Source organism: Narcine bancroftii, chromosome 4 (genome assembly GCF_036971445.1).
Source record: "Narcine bancroftii isolate sNarBan1 chromosome 4, sNarBan1.hap1, whole genome shotgun sequence".
Taxonomy (NCBI): Eukaryota; Metazoa; Chordata; class Chondrichthyes; order Torpediniformes; family Narcinidae; genus Narcine; species Narcine bancroftii.
This window is the reverse complement of record NC_091472.1, coordinates 307,005,978-307,027,813: the sequence shown is the minus strand read 5'-3', so window position 1 is coordinate 307,027,813 and position 21,836 is coordinate 307,005,978. Positions and strand designations below refer to the sequence as shown.

Here is a 21,836-nt window from a genome sequence, read left to right as displayed (position 1 = left end):
CCATTTGGGCCACCAAGCAGTCCTGTGAAGCAACATTTCACTTGTGAATCTGCAGGGGTCTTTACTGCTCGGCTGTGATCTCCTCTACTTTGGAGAGACTGGATGTTGACTTGGAGATCGCTTTGTTCAGCACTTTGACTCTGTCTGCCACAATGGCATAGATCTCCCAGTGGCTACCCATTTCAACTCTCCATTCCATTCCCTTGCCTGACATGTCTCTCCATCATCTCATGTACTGCCAGACTGAAACCACCTGTAAAGTGGAGGAACAACACCTCATCTTCTGTCTGGGCACCCTCCAACCAAATGTCACTAACATTGATTTCTTTGGCTTTCCTCAAACCACACCCCTCCACCCCCAACCCCTGCTTCCCCCTTTGTCTCTCCATTCCCTGACTCCTTTGGCACAGACATGATAAATTCTACTAGTCCCTTATCACATCCAATTAACATCTTTTGTTGGTCTGGATTTCTTTCTCATTGTTTGAATTCTGAGACTTTATCTACTTCCTCAGGATTTTGCAGAGGTTCTGATATTACACCAGAAACCCTGGCAAATTTCTACTGCTGACCAACTGCCTGGTATGGGAACACCAATATCCCTGAGCATAAAGCTCTCCAAAAGGTAGTGGAAACAGCCAGGATATTACAGACAAAACTCTTCCCATCTGCAGGGAATGCTGCGGTCTGAGGGCAGCAGCACTCATCAAAGACCCACACCGCACAGCACACACTCTGTTCTCACTGCTGCCATCAGGAAAGAGGTATAAGTGCCTCAAGACTCACACCACCAGGTTCAGGAACAGCCGCTACCCCTCCTCCATCACACTCCTCAATGACTAATTCAATCAGAGACTCATTTAAGGACACTTACTTATGCACTTTATTGATTTTCTTTTGTTCTCTCTGTATTGCACAGTCAACTTGTTTACATTTGTTGTCTGTTTACTGTTCTTTTATTTACATGTTTTACAGCATGTACAGTTTATTTTATGCAATACCAATTAGTGGTAATTCTGCTGTGCCTTCAGGAAAAAGGAATCTCAGGGTGGTATGTGATGTCATATATGTATCCTGATTTTCTGATTTTTCCTTGAAGAAGGGCTCAGGCCCAAAACGTCAGCGATATATCTTTGTCTCCTATAGATGTTGAAAAGACCAGCTGAGTTCCTCCAGCATTTTGGTGTGTTTACTACAATCACAGTGTCTGTAGCCAAATGTGTTTCACTCTCTTGGTAAAACATTTGTCCTATTAAACTAACCCCCTCTCAAGGATAAAATTTCAAGCGAAAACACCATGCTGATAAAATGTGTATTTTAAAAATGTTCTCCACAAATATATTTCAGTCCTTTCTCCTCCTCCATCCAAACAATTTTGACTTTGTATCGTCATTTCTCTGATCAATTTGTTTAGTATCTCTTACTTTCCAGTCAATGAAAGTCAAGAGAAAACCTTTTCAGAAAATAGAAAGATATTAAGTACACTTTTCTCAAAAATACTTCACCAATCCTAAATTATGGTATTATTGTGAGTTACTACTTAGATATTGATTTACTGCATTTGATTGAACAATTGTTTCATGTTTACATTGTATATTATGTTTGTCTACATCTTGTTATCTGGATTTGCTGTCTGGATTAGCTTTACTGTTAACCTAACTTCAAACTCATCTTAAATCAATAACATTCTTTAAAGTGCCAGATGTTCCAAAGGAACGACTTGCAGAAGAACCAAGGAAAGAAGTTGCACTGACCAGAGGTAAAGAGCCACATATGAAACATGTTATGCATTATAGGCTCTTATTCTTTCCATCGGTGTGTGTGTAAAAAAAAATAAATCCAATTTCTTTTAGCCAATTATAATCAGGTTTTAGTTATTATATTTCTTGATGCAGCATGAATTGCATTCAACAATGGCACGGATCTCCCAGTCGCCAATTATTTCAGTTCCGCACTCCACTCCTGGACTAAAATGTCTCTCCATGGCCTCGTGCTCTGCCAAATCCAGGCCACCTTTAAATTGGAGGATTTAATATTCCATCTGACCACTCTCCAGATGGATGGCATTCACATTGAATTCTCTGATTGGTGTTGGGCCACTCCCCTATCTCCCTCTCTTCCCCATCCATCTGTCCTCAAGCTCTGCACCCCTCCCTTCTCCATTCAGAGAGAAATCTCCTCCCCATATCTGTTCAGAGATCTATCCCCTCACCCCATCACTTCTCAGCTTTTTTATTTTGTTCCCTCCCACCCATATCCAGCTGTGACATCTTACCTATGCCCCTGTGCTCCTCCCCTCACTCTCCCAACATTTTATGCAGGCACCTGCCTGCTTTTGCACATACCTTGAATGGCTCAGGACATAACAAATGCTGCCTGACTTGTTGAGTTTCTCCAGCATTTTTTGAGTAAACTACAATCACAATGCCTGCAGATTTTCTTGTTTTGCTGAAGTGTGATGTAAACATTGTTTAGGTTTTATATTTACGTGTAGTTCTTGAGCTACTCTGCATTAAAACCTAATGCTTGGTGCAAGAATTAATATTTGTACTGTATTAAATACTTATATTGATGCAATAGAAAAGCTACTCTGTATTAGTTTTGTCTGCCCGTTAACTTCACTTCAATATCTACATCTTTTTGTCAATCTTGAAATAGTCATTCTAAAATAATCTTGATCTAAGATACTGCCTAATGTTCTTTAAAATGTCAGAGCTTCCAAGAGAGCCTGTTGTTGAAAGAGAGAAGGATGTTACTGTTCCAGAAAAAGTGAAAGTTCCACCAAAAAAAGGTACAAGCATAAAGGGTTAAGTTGAATTTTAATCTTGCTTAGCAATGTTCTGGCCATCACAATGTAGGACTGACATCCTTTTGGATAAACTTGGTGCACAATTAAACAACTAAAATCTCTTTTTCATTGTTATTCTTGGTATGTTGTTTTCCATTTGTGTTGTAATGTTTTGTATCTATGTGTTCTTCACATCATTGTTCCGTTGAGAAGGTATCCATCCAATAATCAATGACTTGATCTTCAAAATGCAAATATTAATAACTGTATATGTCCATTATCGGAGTATCTTGTATCTCAATGTTTTTTGTATTTAACTGGAGACATAGCACACGATATTTTCAAATTTTAACAATGCAACAGTAAAGACATAGCCTCACAAACATTTTTAGGTAAGTAATTTAATAACTCATTAAATATTTCTTTATATTGCTGTGGCATCGAATTTATGTTTTGTTTTATTTGGCCAGAAGTCAAATCCAAATAAACAAATCTGTACATTTTCTTCAGGGAAAGCATTTTACTAATGTAAACTACTGTTCTTTAAAGTGTCAGAGATTCCTGAGAAGAAAGTTGATGAACTGAAACCAGCTATTTCCCCAAAAGAAGTTGTTCAACCCAAAGGTTGGAAATTTATACAAATTTAAAGATTGTCATTTTCTTTGCTCTCCATGAAGATTAATACTGTAGAATTGGTTGTTTTCATTCCATAAAATAAGCTGTGACTGAAATCAATCAAATGTTATGCATGAAATAGTGTAAGGACAGCATTATTTATTGATGTCAAGCTGTCGGTGGCTTTTATCTCTTCCACATCTCACATTTTGTGGGGTTGTTTTGGGAGATGTTAATAACATCTCATGTTTACTGGATGCGATGCCACTGAGCTTCCCTGTGCACAGAAATGCATCTTCCACTTTTTGCCTCTTGTGGCAAATCGATCGGCAGAATGAGCAAAAGGACATAAATAAACATATTAAAGACTCACTATGTTGCATGAACTATATGCTTATACAGAGCTTTGCATTCAATTCTTGTGAACTGATAACAATTCCACTCCTGTATTAACATCATAACATAAGCAGGTTTTCGAGGTTCAGATCAACGAGGGAGAAAGAACACCAAGGGTATAATAGGGTATTTTATTAAAGTGTAATAAATAATATGAAAGATCAATAAAACATGTATAACAATCAATAAACAGGCATTTCACACCCTTTTGCTCGTTGGGGATTCCATTTTTGAGATTCTTGGTGGTTCTGGGCACCGATTGTGATTCCAGTTAGAGGAGAAGAACCAAGAACTTGCTCACTTATACAATCAAAAACCCTGTGCTTCTTTCCTAATCCACATACTCCATTTGGCTATAATTCTCAAAACTAACAAATTATTGGTGAGCGAATTAACAGAACCAATCGTATTTGTCCCAAAAAACAAATTGATCTTGTGTCACAGTCCTTTACCATCTGTAAGTTTCAAGACCTAATGGACTTCATAATTCAAGACCTTGACTTGCCTAGCATCCCAGTTAACATGGCCTGCTCAATTTGAGGACTGTGGTAACAACTCAGTTTTTAAACATTGATATGTCACCATAGATACATACATGCCTGTACATCAAAATGTATAGTATCAGTCTCTGAGCTGCATGTACAATTTGGTAAAAATGCTTCTTCATTATTTCTGTGATCTTCTGCCACAACTCACTGGAAAAGTGCCTATTTTGGTATATGAAACATAAATGGAAAAAAAGATTGATTTGTGTGGAAGTCAGATACGAAATAGTTTACACTTCGCTTCATGAAGAAGTGTTTTGGTGTGGAAGGGCCCTTAATCATTATTTTCTCATTTTGCAGCAGTCCATTTTGTCATTCCTATACTTGATCGAAGCAGAGAAAGAGATGTCTACTTTATTCATTTGTGACATGGCACCAGCTTCTTATTCACATCCCATGCATTGGGATACAGTAAGACATGGATTTGAGTTTTGATGCCACAATAGCGTGAAAGGGGTAGCCTTGGGGTACTCTCATGGGCTCAAGCTATGCCTGCCTTTTTGTTGGCTACGTGGAGCAATCTATGCTACAAACCTACACAGGCAAGGCTCCTCAACTCTTCCTCCATTTCATTGACGACTACTTTGGTGCTGTCTCATGCACCCATGATGAGTTTATCGACTTCATCCACTTTGCTGCTAACTTCCATCCCGACCTCTAATTCACTTGGTCCATTTCTAGCAACACTCCTTTATCTCAATCTCTCTGTTTCCATCTTGGGAGACAAACTTTTGACTACAAGTCCAGCAGCTCCCACAGCTACCTTGACTACACCTCTTCACACTTTGTCCCGTAAGGATTCTGTTCCTTTCTCACAATTCCTCTATCTCCATTGCATCCACTCCCGGAATGAGATCTTCCAAGTGAGATCATTTGAGATGACCTTCTTCTTCAAAAAATCACATGTGAATCCTTGATTATCTGCTCATCTGCCCTGGAGCCCTCTGCCTCCACCTGCAAAAAGCACAACAACCCCCTTGTTCTCACCTACCACCCCTCTAGGTTCCACATCCAACATATCATCGTCCACCATTTCCACCGCCAACTACATGATCCTACCATCAGTCACATCTTCCCCTCTCCAACTTCAACAGGATCTGCTCCCTCTGTGACTCATCATCCAACCCTCCCTCCCTACCAATCGCCCCCTTGGCACCTACCCTGATGACCAAAGGGATTTCTACATTTACGCCACCTCCTCCTCCCTCAGCACCATTTGGGGCCTCACGCAGACTTTTCAAGTGAAACAATTTTACATGTGAATCTGCAGGGATCATCTACTGCATCTGGTGCTCCCGTTGTGGTCTCCTCTACATCAGAGAGATTGGAAGCAGACTGGAAGATCACTTCGTTGAGCACCCTGGCCCTGTCCGCTCCAGTAGTGGGGATTTGCCAGTGAAAACCCATTTCAACTGTCCACCCCATTCGCAGGCAACATGTCTGTCCATGGTCACATGAACTGCCAGATTTGGATCACCTGCAAATTGGAGGAACATCTCTTCGTATTCCCTCTAGGCACCTTCCAAACTGATGGAATCAACATCAACTTCCCTGGTTTACATTCACCCTACTCCCCATCCTTATTTCTCATTCCTTTTTTTCTCTCTCTCCCCTGCCACCCCCTTTACCCTCTGTCTCCTCTCCTTGCTTTGCATTCATAGAGCCATCCCCTTTGATCAATTCTCACCTTTCTTCTCCTCCTCTCCAGGTCTAATTATAACCTTTTGTATGTTGATGTGTGCTCCTTGCCCTGCTCTTTCTTTCCTTCTCTCTAGTCTTTTAAGTCAAGCACCGTCTTTTATTCATATTCTTGAAGAAGGGCTCAGGCCCAAAACCTTGGTTATATATCTTAACCTCTTATGGATGCTGCGAGACCTGCTGAGTTCCTCCAGCATTTCTACACTCACAGCTTCTGACATCTTTCATGTCTCACTCTATGAAAAAGCATACCAAGCAAACCTGCTGCGGCCTAAACTGATCTAGAGCTACTTTGCGGTACTTACCTAAGTAGATATCAATATTCATTGTAAAATAACTGTTTCATCATTAAAGAACATAATGCCAAAGTTATTGCACATGAATAAATATCTAGATCATGGAATAAGTATCTGCTTTTGTGCACACTGGCAGGAGGTTGGAAATTGGAAGACAATAGTGTTACGGGCCCAGAGGACCCCAAAACCCAGCAGCAATAGAAATTCACCAAGACAAATTATTACTTAAACAAAAGTTGCTTTTAATTCTCTTTAAACATGAAAACATAATCACACTTTAACATCACTATTGATTTAACTAACCTAACTGAACCCCCTTCTAATTCTAAGCACATGTGTGTGTAATGTGTGTGTAAGTACTTTGATTCACAGTCCAATCTCGCTTCTCACTCCTCCAAGTTCACTGGTATCAGGCAATTCTTATACTGTGCATAGAAGTTAACATTTATAAATTTTCACCAGGCTTCAATGGTTACTGCTCAGGAAGGTTCTTGTCAGTTTTCAGAGAGAGATACGTTGCTTGTTGGACACACACAAACTGATTTACTTCCATCTGTTACTTAAGTGTCTTGCCATAGAAACTTGCCCCATCAGATTTTCCAAATGATAACCTCTTCTTCTGCAGGTCACCACAGAGTTCCTTTACGTTTCCCTTATATCAGGTGCCAGCTTGCCATGCTGCAGAAACCAATTCTCTCTCTCTCTCTCTCTCTCTGCTTGCAAAAACCACTTGACCTTCCTTGAGCAGGCAAACTGCCACCAAACAGATCGCTGTCTCCAAAAATCAATTCCTGAAAGATATGATCAGTACCCTGAGATGGGCCCTTCCATTTGCACCTCCTTGTTAAAACCTCCAGCAAAGAAATCTTTATTGTCTCTGCAGACTTGTAGGTTCCACCTTAGGCACAGCTCTTGCATTTCAAAATGAGATCTGTTTTGAAGAGTTTGTATCTGTTTATGACCTATCTAAAACCCCACAATCTAGCTTTCAAAAACATATCTGTACCTAACATAATGTGTCACAACAGACTATCAGTTGAAGATACTGCAGATATGCCGGTGGAATAAACACAAGCAGATCTGCATTTGGAATGCTCGCTGCCAGATTGCATCATGTATTTGTGGGCAACCACAGTCTGGACAGTAAGGGAGATAAGTAAATGTAAGGCATTTGACAGAGTGGTGGAAGGGAGAGGTAGAAAGATGTTTGTCTGAGAAAAGGCAGCAGCATAAAACCACTCTCTTTTTTTCCTGACATTACTTTCCAAAAAAAACAAAATCAAATGATACTTTGGATACCTTTCGAACAGTCGGATCCTGAATCACAATAGATGCATTCTAAGTTGCCTCTGCAGGTGTCAGTCCTTTGATCAGCTCTCAGGTTTTACCATATGGTTGGTCCCCCTGGAGTGATTATGGAGGTGGAGACTTCTTCCTTATGTAGAGTGCAGACCTGAAGAGATTTGTAAAGTTTCAAGCCAATTTTATGCATGACTCTTCATTGCTTTTTAGCATTGAAGAGGGTCTTGATGGAAGTTTTAACCAATATCCAGATACTTGGTTATGTTCATAAGTCAATCTTCTTCTGTGGTTAGGTTTTTCATTCTCACTCTCAAGCAGAACAACCGTATGGTGTTATCCTCTTGATGAGCAGGCACTTCCAATACTCGATATCCCCACCCCAGACCTGACTTATTTACACTCGCCTAATGACTTACATCTATCCTCTTCAAAGTGCACAGTATCAATCTCGATCTGCATGTCGAATTCCTCACATCTGTCATCCTCCTCTTCTACCAGTGACTGGAAAAGAGCTAGTTCTAGGATATCTGGGATAAAATAGGGAGCGAGGTTGAAACAAGGAAATATATGATGACACCATTTGCAATTCGTGGAGCAGAGGAAATTTCAGGTTAGAGAATTGAAAAATGTGCGAGTGAGGAGGTACCAGTGACCGTGACTACTTCTTCAGAGATCCCTTTACCCAAGATGGTCAACATGATCTTTTCACTGGGGGTTAAAATATGTAGAGATGCTTTCTCTCCTCCACAATGCAAACACCCATTTTTTTTTTATGCAGTCACTTCCTGCAAAGTAGAATTTTTCGAGGTGAGAAAGCTGGGAAATGATACAGTGATACAACTAACATAATCAAATAGCTACCATTCAAACCAATTAGTTGTGCATTAGAAGTTTTGCAACAGTAAATAGAGATTACCAGTGAGTATGTTCAGTATGCCCAGTTTTATCCAAGTATTGAATGAGCAAAAATAATAATGTAATATTTTCGGCATACTTATTTTCATTAATCATCTTCTCTATTGCACTTGCAAAGGAAAATGAAGTATTTTGAATTGCATTTTTCTGTCACATATATTTGTGCTATTGTACTTGTAACATGAGTGGTACTTAATCTGAATTTTTTTTTAAAGTGCCCGAAGTTCTGAAGAAGCCAGCTCCTGAACCACTGAAACCAAAGAAAGAGGTTACTCCAGAAATAGGTAGGAATCCTTCGGTTGATTCCAACCAAAATTATTTGTGTGAAATAAGCACCATTCTAGGTTTTTATATTTAATTCTATTCCATGTCAAGGTGCAAATGTTGCACTTTTGTAAGGTCAATCAAAGTAGAGCTCACGTGGAGAATGGTGGGCGACTGGAGGGTGAGGCAGAACAGAGAAAATTGAGGGTACAGGTAAATAAATCCAGGAAGGATCCAGGTAGATAAGATGGTGAAAAAGGTACAGGAGCAGCGATGTGTAACAGCTGGTCAATGACTCTTGGAATATTGTGCATAGTTCTGCAGTAATATCATCAAACAAAAAAGGTACAGAGAAAATTTACAAGGATGTTACCACGATCAGTAGGCCTGAATTATAAGGAGAAGCTGGGTACGCTGGGATTCTTCTCCTGGGATCGTAGGAGGTTAAGGGGTAACTTCTATAGAGGTTTATAAAATCATGAAGGTCGTAGATAAAGATAAAGTTTTTTCCCCCCAATGTAGGTGAATCTAAAACTAGAGGGTGTGGTTTTCAGGTGAGAGGAAATAGATTTTAAAAAGGACTCGAGTGGTGCCTTCACCCAGAGGGTGCTGGGGATATGGAATAATATGCCGGGGAAAGTGGTTGAAGTGGGAACAATTGCCAAGTTTAAAATACATTAGATGGGTATGTGGATATGAAAATATGAACCATGTGCAGGCAAATAGGACTAACTTGGTCAGCAAGGATAAGCTGGGCTGAATAGCATATTTCTGTGCTGTGGAACTTGATGACCATAAATATATTTATTTATGGTATTTTAACTTGTTGTCTGAGTTGTATTTCATCTGAAAATTTGAAATATTTCTTGAAGTCCCTGAGGTTCCTAAGAAGCCAGCTCGTGAACCATTGAAACCAAAGAAAGAGGTTACTCCAGAAATAGGTAGGAATCTTTTTGTTGATTTAATAGCTCGTAACATTCATCTGAAATAAATATTTTAATTCGTTCTATTCTGACCTTTATTGATATATTTAAGTGTTATTACTGATTATGATATAAACTCTACAGCACAATTTTGAATGTTTATAAAAGCCTTTAGATGGCCTCAAGGTTTGATAGGAAAATAAATGTGTGCCGTCTACTAAAAAGAATTGGTGGCAATTGCAAATTTACAAACATCTCTTGGATTGATCTTTGTTAACAATGACCATATTTCCATAATTACGTCTTTGCTCATTGTATTCCAACACTCATTTAATCTGAGCAAAAAAATTCATATTCAACCAAAATGGTTTAGAGAGCCAAGATTTCTTAGTTAACAAACCAGTGCTTGTGTTATCAGTTTAAAATGTGAAATGATAAGCTGTTTTTTTTTGTCATTTCCCTTTTTAAAACTTGGATGTTAATTCTCAGTGCTAGACCAGGATTTGAATCAAAATACAATCATAAAATAAGTCAAGGGCAACATTGCTTTTGCTGTCAAGAGACACTTAGCTCAAAACTTGGCATATTTACCTCTTGCACCAGACAAGCAAGCAGGATGAGCAGAGAGTAAAGGCTCAATATTGAAAGGGCTGTTGACTGCTTGCAAACTATGCCGACTCTCCTGACCTGACTTAATGCCATTCCCTCACTGTTCAGCTGCAAGATTCTCTTGATGGATGAATGTGTGCTGACGTGAGGAAATAACTTGGTGGTACATTTTTCTGTTGCACGTTTGAGTTATTTTAAGTTCTGAAATTAATTTGAAAATTTTAATATTTCTTGAAGTCCCTGAGGTTCCTAAGAAGCCAGCTCCTGAACCATTGAAACCAAAGAAAGAGGTTACTCCAGAAATAGGTAGGAATCTTTTTGTTGATTTAATAGTTCGTAACATTCATCTGAAATAAATATTTTAATTCATTCTATTCTGACCTTTATTGATATATTTAAGTGTTATTACTGATTATGATATAAACTCTACAGCACAATTTTGAATGTTTATAAAAGCCTTTAGATGGCCTCAAGGTTTGATAGGAAAATAAATGTGTATCATCAACCTGACTTAATGCCATTCCCTCACTGTTCAGCTGCAAGATTCTTTTGATGGATGAATGTGTGCTGACGTGAGGAAATAACTTGGTGGTGCATTTTCCTATTGCATGTTTGAGTTATTTTAAGTTATGAAATGAGTTGAAATTAATTTGAAAATGTTAATATTTCTTGAAGTGCCAGAAGTTCCTAAGAAGCCAACTCCTGAACCATTGAAGCCCAAGAAAGAGGTTACTCCAGAAAAAGGTAGAAATCCTTTTGTTTATTTAAGTGATAAAAAATATTTCTGTGGAGTAAATACCCGACCACATTTTAATTTTAAATTCTATTCTATGCCTTTGTCTGTCTCTGTCTCTCTTTCTTTCTGTCTCTGTCTGTTCTCTCTCTCTCTCACACACTCTCTCCTTTTCCCTCTATCTCCTTTCCTTGCTTTGCATTCACAGACCCTTGTCCCCCCGCTGATCAGTTCTCACCTTTTCTCTCCTGAAGACCTATCCATGTCCAATTAACGTCTTTTGCCTGTTGATGTTGGATCCCACCCCCGCACTTTCTTTCCTTCTCCCCAGCCTTTGAATTCAGGCACCTGCTTCCTTTTTATTCATATCTTCAATATGAGCTCAGGCCCAAAACCTTAGTTATATATCTGACCTCCTATAGATGCTGCGAGACCTGCTAAGTTCCTCCAGCATTTCTACACTCACAGCTTCAGCCGTCTTTCATGTCTCACTCTATGAAAGAGCATACCAAGCAAACCTGCTGCGGCCTAAACTGATCTAGAACTACTTTGCAGTACTTACCTAAGTAGATATCAGTGTTTATTGTGCAATAACTTTGCATTACGAGAGAATGAGAGGACAAAGTTGTTAGTCATCAAGCAATCCATAATAAATATCTAAATTGTGGAATATGCTCTTGTGCAGATATTTCACATTGGGAGGAACTGGGAAATTGGAAGGCAGCAGACTTCCAGTTGAAGAATCTGCAGATATCCTGTTGGAATAAACACAAGTAGCTCTGCACTGACATTGGAAAGACACTGCCTTACTTTCTATGCAATATTATTTATACTTTTTTATAATAATATTGTAAGGTCTATGACACTTCCGCAAAACACCAAAGTTCATGACTTAGCCATGACAATTAATTCTGATTCCGACTTGGCATTCTCGCTGCCAGATTGCATCACGTCATTGTGAGGAGCCACAGACTGGGCCGTCTGGTAGATCGGTCATGTAAGGAATTTGACAGAGTGGTGGACAGGAGAGGTGAAAAGATGTTTGTCTGAGAGAAGGCAGCAATATAAGCAGCAGAAAACTACTCTTTTTTTCCTGATATTACTTCCCAGAAAACAAATCAAAATGACACTTTGGAAACCTTTATGAACAGTGGACTCCAGAATCTCAAAGGATATATTCTAAGTTGCCTCTGCAGGTGTCAGACCTTTGATAAGCCCACAGGTTCTAATATATGTTTGGTTCCCTTAGTGTGATGATGGAGGGGAAGACTTCTTTCTTATGTGGAGAGTAGGCCTGAAGATTGAAGGCATTTTTATGCCAGACTTTTCAGTGCTTGCAACGTTGAAGAGGGTCTTGATGGACGTTTTAACCATGACCCAGATATTTGGTTATGTTCCTAAGTCATTTTTCTTCTGTTATTAGACTTTTCACTGTCACTCTCGAGCAGAACGAGTGTATGGTGTTACTTGATGAGCAGGCACTTTTGTTATTCACTATTCCCCCCCCCCCCCCCCAGACCTGACTTATTTACACTCATCTAATGACTTATATCTACCCCCTTCCTGTATCCTCATCAAAATGCACAGTATCAATCTCGATCTGCATGTCAAATTCCTTACTTCTGTCATCCTCTTCTTCTACCAGTGACTGGAAAAGAGCTAGTTCTAGGATATCTGGGATAAAATAGGGAGCAAGGTTGAAACAAGGAAATATGTGAAGACACCGTTTGCAATTTGTGGAGCAGAGGAAATTTCAGGTTAAAAAATTGAAAAATGTGCTAGTGTGGAGGTACCAATGACCGTGACTACTTCTTCAGAGATCCCTTTACCCAAAATGGTCAACATGATCTTTTCACTGGGGGTTAAAATATGTAGAGATGCTTTCTCTCCTCCACAATGCAAACACCCATTTTTTATGCAGTCACTTCCTGCAAGGAAGAATTTATTGAAGTGAGAAAGCTGGGAAATGATACAGTGATACAACTGCCATCATTGAATAGCTACCATTAAAACCAGTTAGTTGTGCATAGAGGTTTACAATAGTGCTAAGATTTAGAGATTACCAGTGAGCATGTTCAGTACGCCCAGTTTTATCTAAGTATTGAATGAGCATAAATAATAAAGTAACATTTTCTGCATACTTATTTTCATTAATCAACTTCTCTATTGCACTTGCAAAGGAAAATGAAGTATTTTGAATTGCATTTTTCTGTCACATATATTTGTGCTATTTTACTTGTAACGAAAGTGGTACTTAATCTGAAAATTTCTACTTTTTGAAGTGCCCGAAGTTCTGAAGAAGCCAGCTCCTGAACCACTGAAACCAAAGAAAGAGGTCATTCCAGAAATAGGTAGGAATCCTTCTGTTGAGTTAAATACAATAATATTATTGGGAAATAAGGACCATTCTAAGTTTTTATATTTTATTCTATTCCATGTCAAGTTGCAAATGTTGTGCATTTGTAGGTCAGTCAAAGTAGGTTTCACATGGAGAATGGTGGGCCACTGGATGGGGTTGCAGATCAGAGAAATCTGAGGGTACAGGTAAATAAATCCAGGAAGGATGCAGATAGATAAGATGGTGAAAAGGCATTTGGTACTGGAGCAGCGATGTGTTACAACTGTACTATTACATGGTGAGACGACTCTTGGAAAACTTTGTATAGTTCTGCAGTAATATCATCAAACTAAAAAGGGTACAGGGAAGATTTATGAGGATGTTACCATGATTAGTAGGACTGAATTATAAGGAGACTGGATAGGCTGGGACTCCACTCCCTGTATCGTGGGAGGTTAAGGGATAACTTCTATAGATGAATATAACATTATGAGGGTCATAGATAAAGTTTTTTTTCCCCCCAAGGTAGGTGAATCTAAAACTAGATGGCATGGTTCTCAGGTGAGAGGAAATAGATTTTGAAAAGGACCTGAGTGGTGCCTTCACCCAGTGGGTGCTGGGGATATAGAATGATATGCCGGGGGAAGTGGTTGAAGTGGGGACAATTATAATGTTTAAAATACAGTTAGATGGGTATATGGATATGAAAATATGAACTAAATGCAGGCAAATAGGACTAACTTGGTCAGCAAGGATAAGTTGGGCTGAATAGCATATTTCTGTGCTGTGGAACTTGATGACCATAAAAATATTTATTTATGGTAATTTAACTTGATGTCTGAGTTGTATTTCATCTGAAAATTTGAAATATTTCTTGAAGTCCCTGAGATTCCTAAGAAGCCAGCTCCTGAACCATTGAAACCAAAGAAAGAGGTTACTCCAGAAATAGGTAGGAATCTTTTTGTTGATTTAATAGCTCGTAACATTCATCTGAAATAAATATTTTAATTCATTCTATTCTGACCTTTATTGATATATTTAAGTGTTATTACTGATTATGATATAAACTCTACAGCACAATTTTGAATGTTTATAAAAGCCTTTAGATGGCCTCAAGGTTTGATAGGAAAATAAATGTGTATCGTCAACCTGACTTAATGCCATTCCCTCACTGTTCAGCTGCAAGATTCTCTTGATGGATGAATGTGTGCTGACGTGAGGAAATAACTTGGTGGTGCATTTTCCTATTGCATGTTTGAGTTATTTTAAGTTATGAAATGAGTTGAAATTAATTTGAAAATGTTAATATTTCTTGAAGTGCTAGAAGTTCCAAAGAAGCCAACTCCTGAACCATTGAAGCCCAAGAAAGAGGTTACTCCAGAAAAAGGTAGAAATCCTTTTGTTTATTTAAGTGATAAAAATATTTCTGTGGAGTAAATCAACTTCTACACTGCACTTGCAGAGGAAAATGAAGTATTTTCAATTGCATTTTTCTGTCACATATATTTGTGCTATTGTACTTGTAACATGAGTGGTACTTAATCTGAATTTTTTTTTAAGTGCCCGAAGTTCTGAAGAAGCCAGCTCCTGAACCACTGAAACCAAAGAAAGAGGTTACTCCAGAAATAGGTAGGAATCCTTTTGTTGAGTTAAACATAAAAATATTTGTGGGAAATAAGGGCCATTCTAGATTTTCATTTTTAATTCTATTCCATGTCAAGGTGCACATATTGCACTTTTGTAGGTCAGTCAAAGTAGGGCTCACGTGGAGAATGGTGGGCCACTGCAGAGTGTTGCAGAACAGAGAAAATTGAGGGTACAGGTAAATAAATCCAGGAAGGATGAAGGTCAATAAGTAGTGAAAAAGGCATTTGGTACAGGAACAGAGATGTGTTACAACTATAATATGACATGGTGAGACGACTCTTGGAATATTCTGCGTAGTTCTGCAGTAATAGCATCAAACTAAAAAGGAACAGAGAAGATTTATGATGATGTTACCACAATTAGTAACCCTGAATTATAAGGAGAGACTGGATAGGCTAGGACTCTACTCCCTGGATCGTAAGAGGTTAAGGGGTAACTTCTATAGAGGTTTATAAAATAATGAGGGTCGTAGAAAAAGATAAAGTTTTTTTCCCCCCAATGTAGGTGATTCTAAAACTAGAGGGCATGGTTTTCAGATGAGAGGAAATAGATTTTAAAAAGGACCTGAGTGGCGCCTTCACCCAGAGGGTGCTGGCGATATGGAATGATATGCCGGAGAAAGTGGTTGAAGTGGGGACAATTGTAATGTTTAAAACACAGTTAGACGGATACGTGGATATGGAAATATGAACCAAATGCAGGTAAATAGGACTAGCTTGGTCAGCAAGGATAAGTTGATCAGCTGAATAGCATGTTTCTGTGCTGTCGAACTTGATGACCTTGGCATAATCTGAAATTTGAAATATTTCTTGAAGTCCCTGAGGTTCCTAAGAAGCCAGCTCCTGAACCATTGAAACCAAAGAAAGAGGTTACTCCAGAAAAAGGTAGGAATCCTTTTGTTGAGTTAAATATAAATATATTTGTGGGAAATAAGGGCCATTCTAGATTTTCATTTTTAATTCTATTCCATGTCAAGGTGCAAATGCTGCATTTTAAGTTGTGAAATGATTTGAAAGTAATTTGAAAATCTTAATATTTCTTGAAGTCCCTGAGGTTCCTAAGAAGCCAACTCCTGAACCATTGAAGCCCAAGAAAGAGGTTACTCCAGAAAAAGGTAGAAATCCTTTTGTTTATTTAAGTGATAAAAATATTTCTGTGGAGTAAATACCTGACGACATTTTAATTTTAAATTCTATTCTATGCCTTTCTCTCTCTCTCGCCCTCCCTCCCTCTCTCTCTCTCACTCTCTCTCTCTGCCTCTCTCTCTCTCTCTCTCTCTCCCTCCCTCACTCTCTCTCTCATATGTATATATTTATATATACTGTTACAAGCCCAGAGGACCCCAAAACCCAGCAGCAATAGATATTCACCAAGACAAATTATTACTGAAACAAAAGTTACTTTTAATTATCTTTAAACATGAAAACAGGATCACACTTTAACTTATCACTATTGATTTACTTAACCTAACTTAACCCCCTTCTAATTCTAAGCGCACGTGTATGTAATGTGTGTGTAAGTTCAGAAAAGTTCTTTGGTTCACAGTCCAATCTCACTTCTCATTCCTCCAAGTTCACTGGTTGCAGGAAATTCTTATACTGTGCACAGAATTTAACATTTATAAAGTTCTCCAGGCTTTGTTGCTTGAAAGGTAAATGATTACCACTTAGGACGGTTCTTGTCGGTTTTCAGAGAGAGATTTGTTATACATTTATTTCCATCAGCCACTTCAGTGTCTTGCCAAAGAAACCTGCCCTGTCAGGGTTCTCCAGATGATAACCTCTTTCTTTCAGGTCACCACAGAATTCCTTCTTGTTTCACTTATTCCAAGTGAAACATGAGACAGCTGCTATTGCTGGCTGTAACACTGTAGAAGTCATCTTTGTGTGTGTGTGTGTGTGTGTGTGTGTCTCTCTCTCTCTCTCTCTCTCTCTCTCTCTCTCTCTCTCTCTCTCTCTCTCTCTGAGAGAAAGCTTGTTTGACTCTCTCTGCTTGACCCTCTTAGAGAAACTCCAGACAATCTGCGGCTCCAACAAGATTTTTCATCTGTTGCCTTTTTGTAAACAACAATCCATTAGTGAAGTATCTTGGACACTCTCCAAAGCTCCTGCAAAGACTGTTGCCCCGACATGTCTAGCATGGGGAAGAGCTCCAGTATTTTCAATAAGATCTGTTTTAAAGTGTTTGTATGTGACCTACTCTAACAAACCTTTCCCAATTTATTTCCCAAAAACATATCTATATACTCTGTCACAATAGTGTTACTGTGTTTGTTATAAACTATTTTTTTTTTCTTTGGCTTGGCTTCGCGGACAAAGATTTATGGATGGGTAATGTCCACGTCAGCTGAAGGCTCGTTTGTGGCTGACAAGTCCGATGCGGGACAGGAAGACACGGTTACAGCGGTTGCAAGGGAAAATTGGTTGGTTGGGGTTGGGTGTTGGGTTTTTCCTCCTTTGTCTTTTGACAGAGAGGTGGGCTCTGCGGTCTTCTTCAAAGGAGGTTGCTGCCCGCCGAACTGTGAGGCGCCAAGATGAACGGTTTGAGGCGATATCAGCCCACTGCCGATGGTCAATGTGGCAGGCACCAAGAGCTTTCTTTAGGCAGTCCTTGTACCTCTTCTTCGGTGCACCTCTGTCTCGGTGGCCAGTGGAGAGCTCGCCATATAACACAATCTTGGGAAGGCGATGGTCCTCCATTCTGGAGACGTGACCCACCCAGCGCAGTTGGGTCTTCAGCAGCATGGATTCGATGCTTGCGGACTCTGCCAGCTCGAGTACTTCGATGTTAGTGATGAAGTCACTCCAATGAATGTTGAGGATGGAGCGGAGACAGCACTGATGGAAGCGTTCTAGGAGCCATAGGTGATGCTGGTAGAGGATCCATTATTCAGAGCCGAACAGGAGTGTGGGTATGACAACGGCTCTGTACACACTGATCTTTGTGTGTTTCTTCAGGTGCTTGTTTTTCCAGACTCTTTTGTGTAGTCTTCCAAAGGCACTATTTGCCTTGGCGAGTCTGTTGTCTATCTCGTTGTCGATCCTTGCATCCGATGAAATGGTGCAGCCGAGATAGGTAAACTGGTTGACTGTTTTGAGTTTTGTATGCCCGATGGAGATGTGGGGGGGGGCTGGTAGTCACAGTGGGGAGCTGGCTGATGGAGGACCTCAGTTTTCTTCAGGCTGACTTCCAGGCCAAACATTTTGGCAGTTTCCACAAAACAGGACGTCAAGCGCTGAAGAGCTGGCCCTGAATGGGCAACTAAAGCGGCATCGTCTGCAAAGAGTAGTACTATACCACACTATCAAAGGTGTAACAAATATTACATGGACTGAATGTTTATTAAGGAAATAAATGTCCGTATTTTTCCATTGGTTGATTATAAAATCTGCTGTCAATGGCAAAATGACTAAAATGGCTTAGATTTGATTATTGTTATGAAGATGTCCTTAACTCTAAACTGTTATGAACACAGTCTTATTGTCTGGAAGATACTGTGGAAGATATAAGAAATATCTCTCAGTTCCTTGGTAGAGAGGTCACTGGGCTTCTCTAGTGTCTTTTTTTTTGCAGGATATGCAGGCAGTTTAAACAGACGGATAGCCACAGATGAAAGAAAGAGTGTTTTGAAATGATTGTTGACTGCTTGCACATAGCTTTAGGCACATATCTTGTGAACCGCCCATTTTTATGAACTGAAATTATTTTACTCCTTCAGTATTGGCTTCTTTGTCCCCATAAGAGGTGCACGCCTCATATCCTGACAATGGTCAAAATCCTTTTTGTTTTGCAGTGTTCCTCTTTTTTTTTTGTCATTCCTCTACATAACCTAAGCAAGGAAAAGGATGTCTACTGGATGATAAGGGCTCTTCAATCATTTCATTCCTTTGGACCACAGATCACAATTAAGTATTCGTGAACAAAAACCTTGCCGCCACAACAGTGCAGCAGGCACTTTGTTATGTCCATGAATCAGTTCTTCTGAATTTTAGCTGCCAAGATCTTCAATGGAAACCTCTCACGCAGAACTAGCCACTATGAACTACAGTACCCTCCAAATGTGCAGCCACTTTTTTGTTCTTTATTCTGTTGCTTGTTCGGTGAGCTGTGTATTACAATAATGTTGACTGTGAGAGTAGATGGATATCAGCATTTAGGATGGGAAGTAGGACCAACATTATATTCTAGTTTTCTATCAATTTAATCTGATGCCTGCAAAGTAATAAATGAAGCCCGATTAATAAAGCAGGATCTTGTTCTCAGTGGTTAGTCAACTTCACCTCCAGTACGTTCACAGGATAGATAACAGAATCTGGCAATGAAATTCTTAGTCACAAGGATTTGTTCAATTTTTTTTATATTAATTTTCTTAATTGGAATGCTTTTTTTTAAGTGCCTGGAGTTCCTAAGAAGCCGACTCCTGAACCAATGAAACCCAAGAAAGAGGTTACTCCAGAAAAAGGTAGGAATCCTTATTTTGGTTTAATTGCAAAAATCGACTGTGAAATAATTTGCTATTTTTTTCATTATTATTTCTACTTTCTTGCCTACTTTGATATAGTTATGTGTTATTGTGAACCCTATTGCGATATCAAGGGTGCAACAAATCTTGAGATAAGTGGTAGCTTCAGCAAGGATCCAAATTGGGATTATTCCCCTGGCTGATTATAAAAAATCTGACCGTGGCAACTTTACCAAAATTGCTCCGATTGCTCGTTTTTGAGTGAGCAGGTACCAGTTATGACTTAATTAATTTCATTGGAATATTGATTTACAAATAGCAAAAATGAAAACTGGTACTCTTTGAGAGATTGCAAATTCAAACAAAATGGTTTGTCGAGCGAATATTTCTTCTTTAAGCCACATACTGCTACAGTAAGACTTTCCAAATCGAAAGGAAGAGAGGCCATTTCTTCTCAATTTCATTTTCAAAATCAGATCTTCAGCACCAGGTACCAGAGCAGGCTTTGCACGACCCACAGAATAAAGGAGGAGCAGTCTTGCTTTTCTTGTAAAGATTTTCTTCGCTCTAAACTATTCTGAACATTGCTCTTTCCACAGTACTGTGGGAGATAGAATGTAAATCTCACTTATTTCGCTGGTAGGGCTTACCTCTCCAGAAAAGTTTAGCTTCCTCTTTGCCCTCTTGCACCAGCCATGCAAAGAGGATAAACAGAGGATGTCCACAGATTAAAGACTCAGCATTTGAAGGGCTATTGACTGTTTGAACATAGCTTTAGACACATTTCTTGTGGTTTTTTTGCCCATTTTGATGAAGTAAATTATTTCTGTCCCTCACTGTTAAGGTGCTGCATTCTCAAAGGTTAGAATGCCTGCCATCCTGACAGTCATCAAAATTCCTTTAGTTTAGTAGCAGTCTGATACATGAACTAAACAAGGAAATGGATGGCTGCTATGTAATGAGAAGTCTTCACTGATGACATTCCTTGGGACACCCTGAACCCCCCCACCCCACCTCCCTCTCCACTGCACAATCCCATAAGTAAGTATTCTTGAATGAGAACCTTGCTGCCACAAAGGCACTTGATAATGTTCATGAATCAGTCTTCTTCTGAAATTTGGCACTAATGCCTTCAACACCTCAAACAGAACTAATGTTTGACAGTATCCTTCATTGTTCTTTATTTCCCTTGTCTTTGCTTATTCAGTGAGTTATGTAAGTTTTACAACGATGCTAAGTATGAGAATAAATGGAGATTAGCATTTAGCATATGCTTAGTTTGACCAGCATCTTTTTCTGGTTTCAAAACAGTTCAGTGAGACCCCACCTGGAGTATTGCGTCCAGTTCTGGTCTCCAATTTTGAGGAAGGACATACTAGCTATAGAGGGTGTGCAGCGCAGATTTATGAGGTTAATTCCAGGGATGGCGGGGTGGACATATGCTGAAAGGCTAGAAAAACTGGACTTGTATCCGATGGAGTTTAGAAGGATGAGGGGGACATGTTTGAGGTATACAAAATCATCAGGGGGATAGACAGGGTGAAGTCGGATTACTTGTTCCCAATGATGGGGGGGACGAGGACTAGAGGGCATAGTTTAAGAATACAGGGTAGGCCCTTTAGGACGGAGATGAGAAAACATTTTTTTACCCAGAGAAGTGTGAATCTGTGGAATGCTCTGCCACAGAGGGTGGTAGAGGCAGATTTGCTGATTATGTTCAAAAGAGAGTTAGATAATTCTCTAGTGGGCAAAGGAGTTAAGGGTTATAGGGATAAGGCTGGAAAGGGGTACTAATAGTAGTGATCAGCCATGATCTGTAAAATGACGGTGCTGGCTCGATGGGCCGAAGGGCCTACTCCAGCTCCTATTGTCTATTGTCAATCTGTTGCCTGCAAAATAATGAATGAGGACAGATAATAATGCAATGTCTTCTGTATGTCTGTTCTCAGTGTGTAGCGCTATCAATCAACCACATTAGACAGAAAGTTGTGATTAATAGGTTTGAATCACCTTAAGACATCAACACATCTCACATGTTGCTGGCCCAGTTCTAAGGCAGGTACTGAGGAAGGAGTTTGGGCGTAACAGTCTTTATGGGGATTTCCAAGGGGAGGAGTCACAGGTGCAGGGGGCAGGCCAGCTCATACAGACCATACATACAGACAGTGCTAATATGTGGTAGCACCACATTCACCCCTTCTTTTGAAACAAAGTCCAGCGGGGTGAAGTGAGCCAATGCCCATTACAGGTTCAACATGTCCTGAGGTATCATCTGTCATTGCGACCGTTGTAAGGTTTGTTGTGG

The 21,836-nt window shown here is 39.5% G+C and overlaps 1 protein-coding gene across 1 annotated transcript in view; it reads left to right on the top strand.

The window, feature by feature from the left end:
- The window catches only part of LOC138762481 (titin-like), a 383,050-nt gene that overhangs the window by 208,056 nt on the left and 153,158 nt on the right, over positions 1 to 21,836 (top strand). Inside the window, 14 exon segments of the mRNA XM_069936233.1 lie at positions 1,697 to 1,759; positions 2,714 to 2,791; positions 3,338 to 3,412; positions 8,771 to 8,839; positions 9,692 to 9,760; positions 10,589 to 10,657; positions 11,027 to 11,095; positions 13,367 to 13,435; positions 14,303 to 14,371; positions 14,741 to 14,809; positions 14,983 to 15,051; positions 15,885 to 15,953; positions 16,115 to 16,183; positions 19,463 to 19,531. Of these exon segments, the coding sequence (XP_069792334.1) occupies positions 1,697 to 1,759; positions 2,714 to 2,791; positions 3,338 to 3,412; positions 8,771 to 8,839; positions 9,692 to 9,760; positions 10,589 to 10,657; positions 11,027 to 11,095; positions 13,367 to 13,435; positions 14,303 to 14,371; positions 14,741 to 14,809; positions 14,983 to 15,051; positions 15,885 to 15,953; positions 16,115 to 16,183; positions 19,463 to 19,531 (975 nt within the window).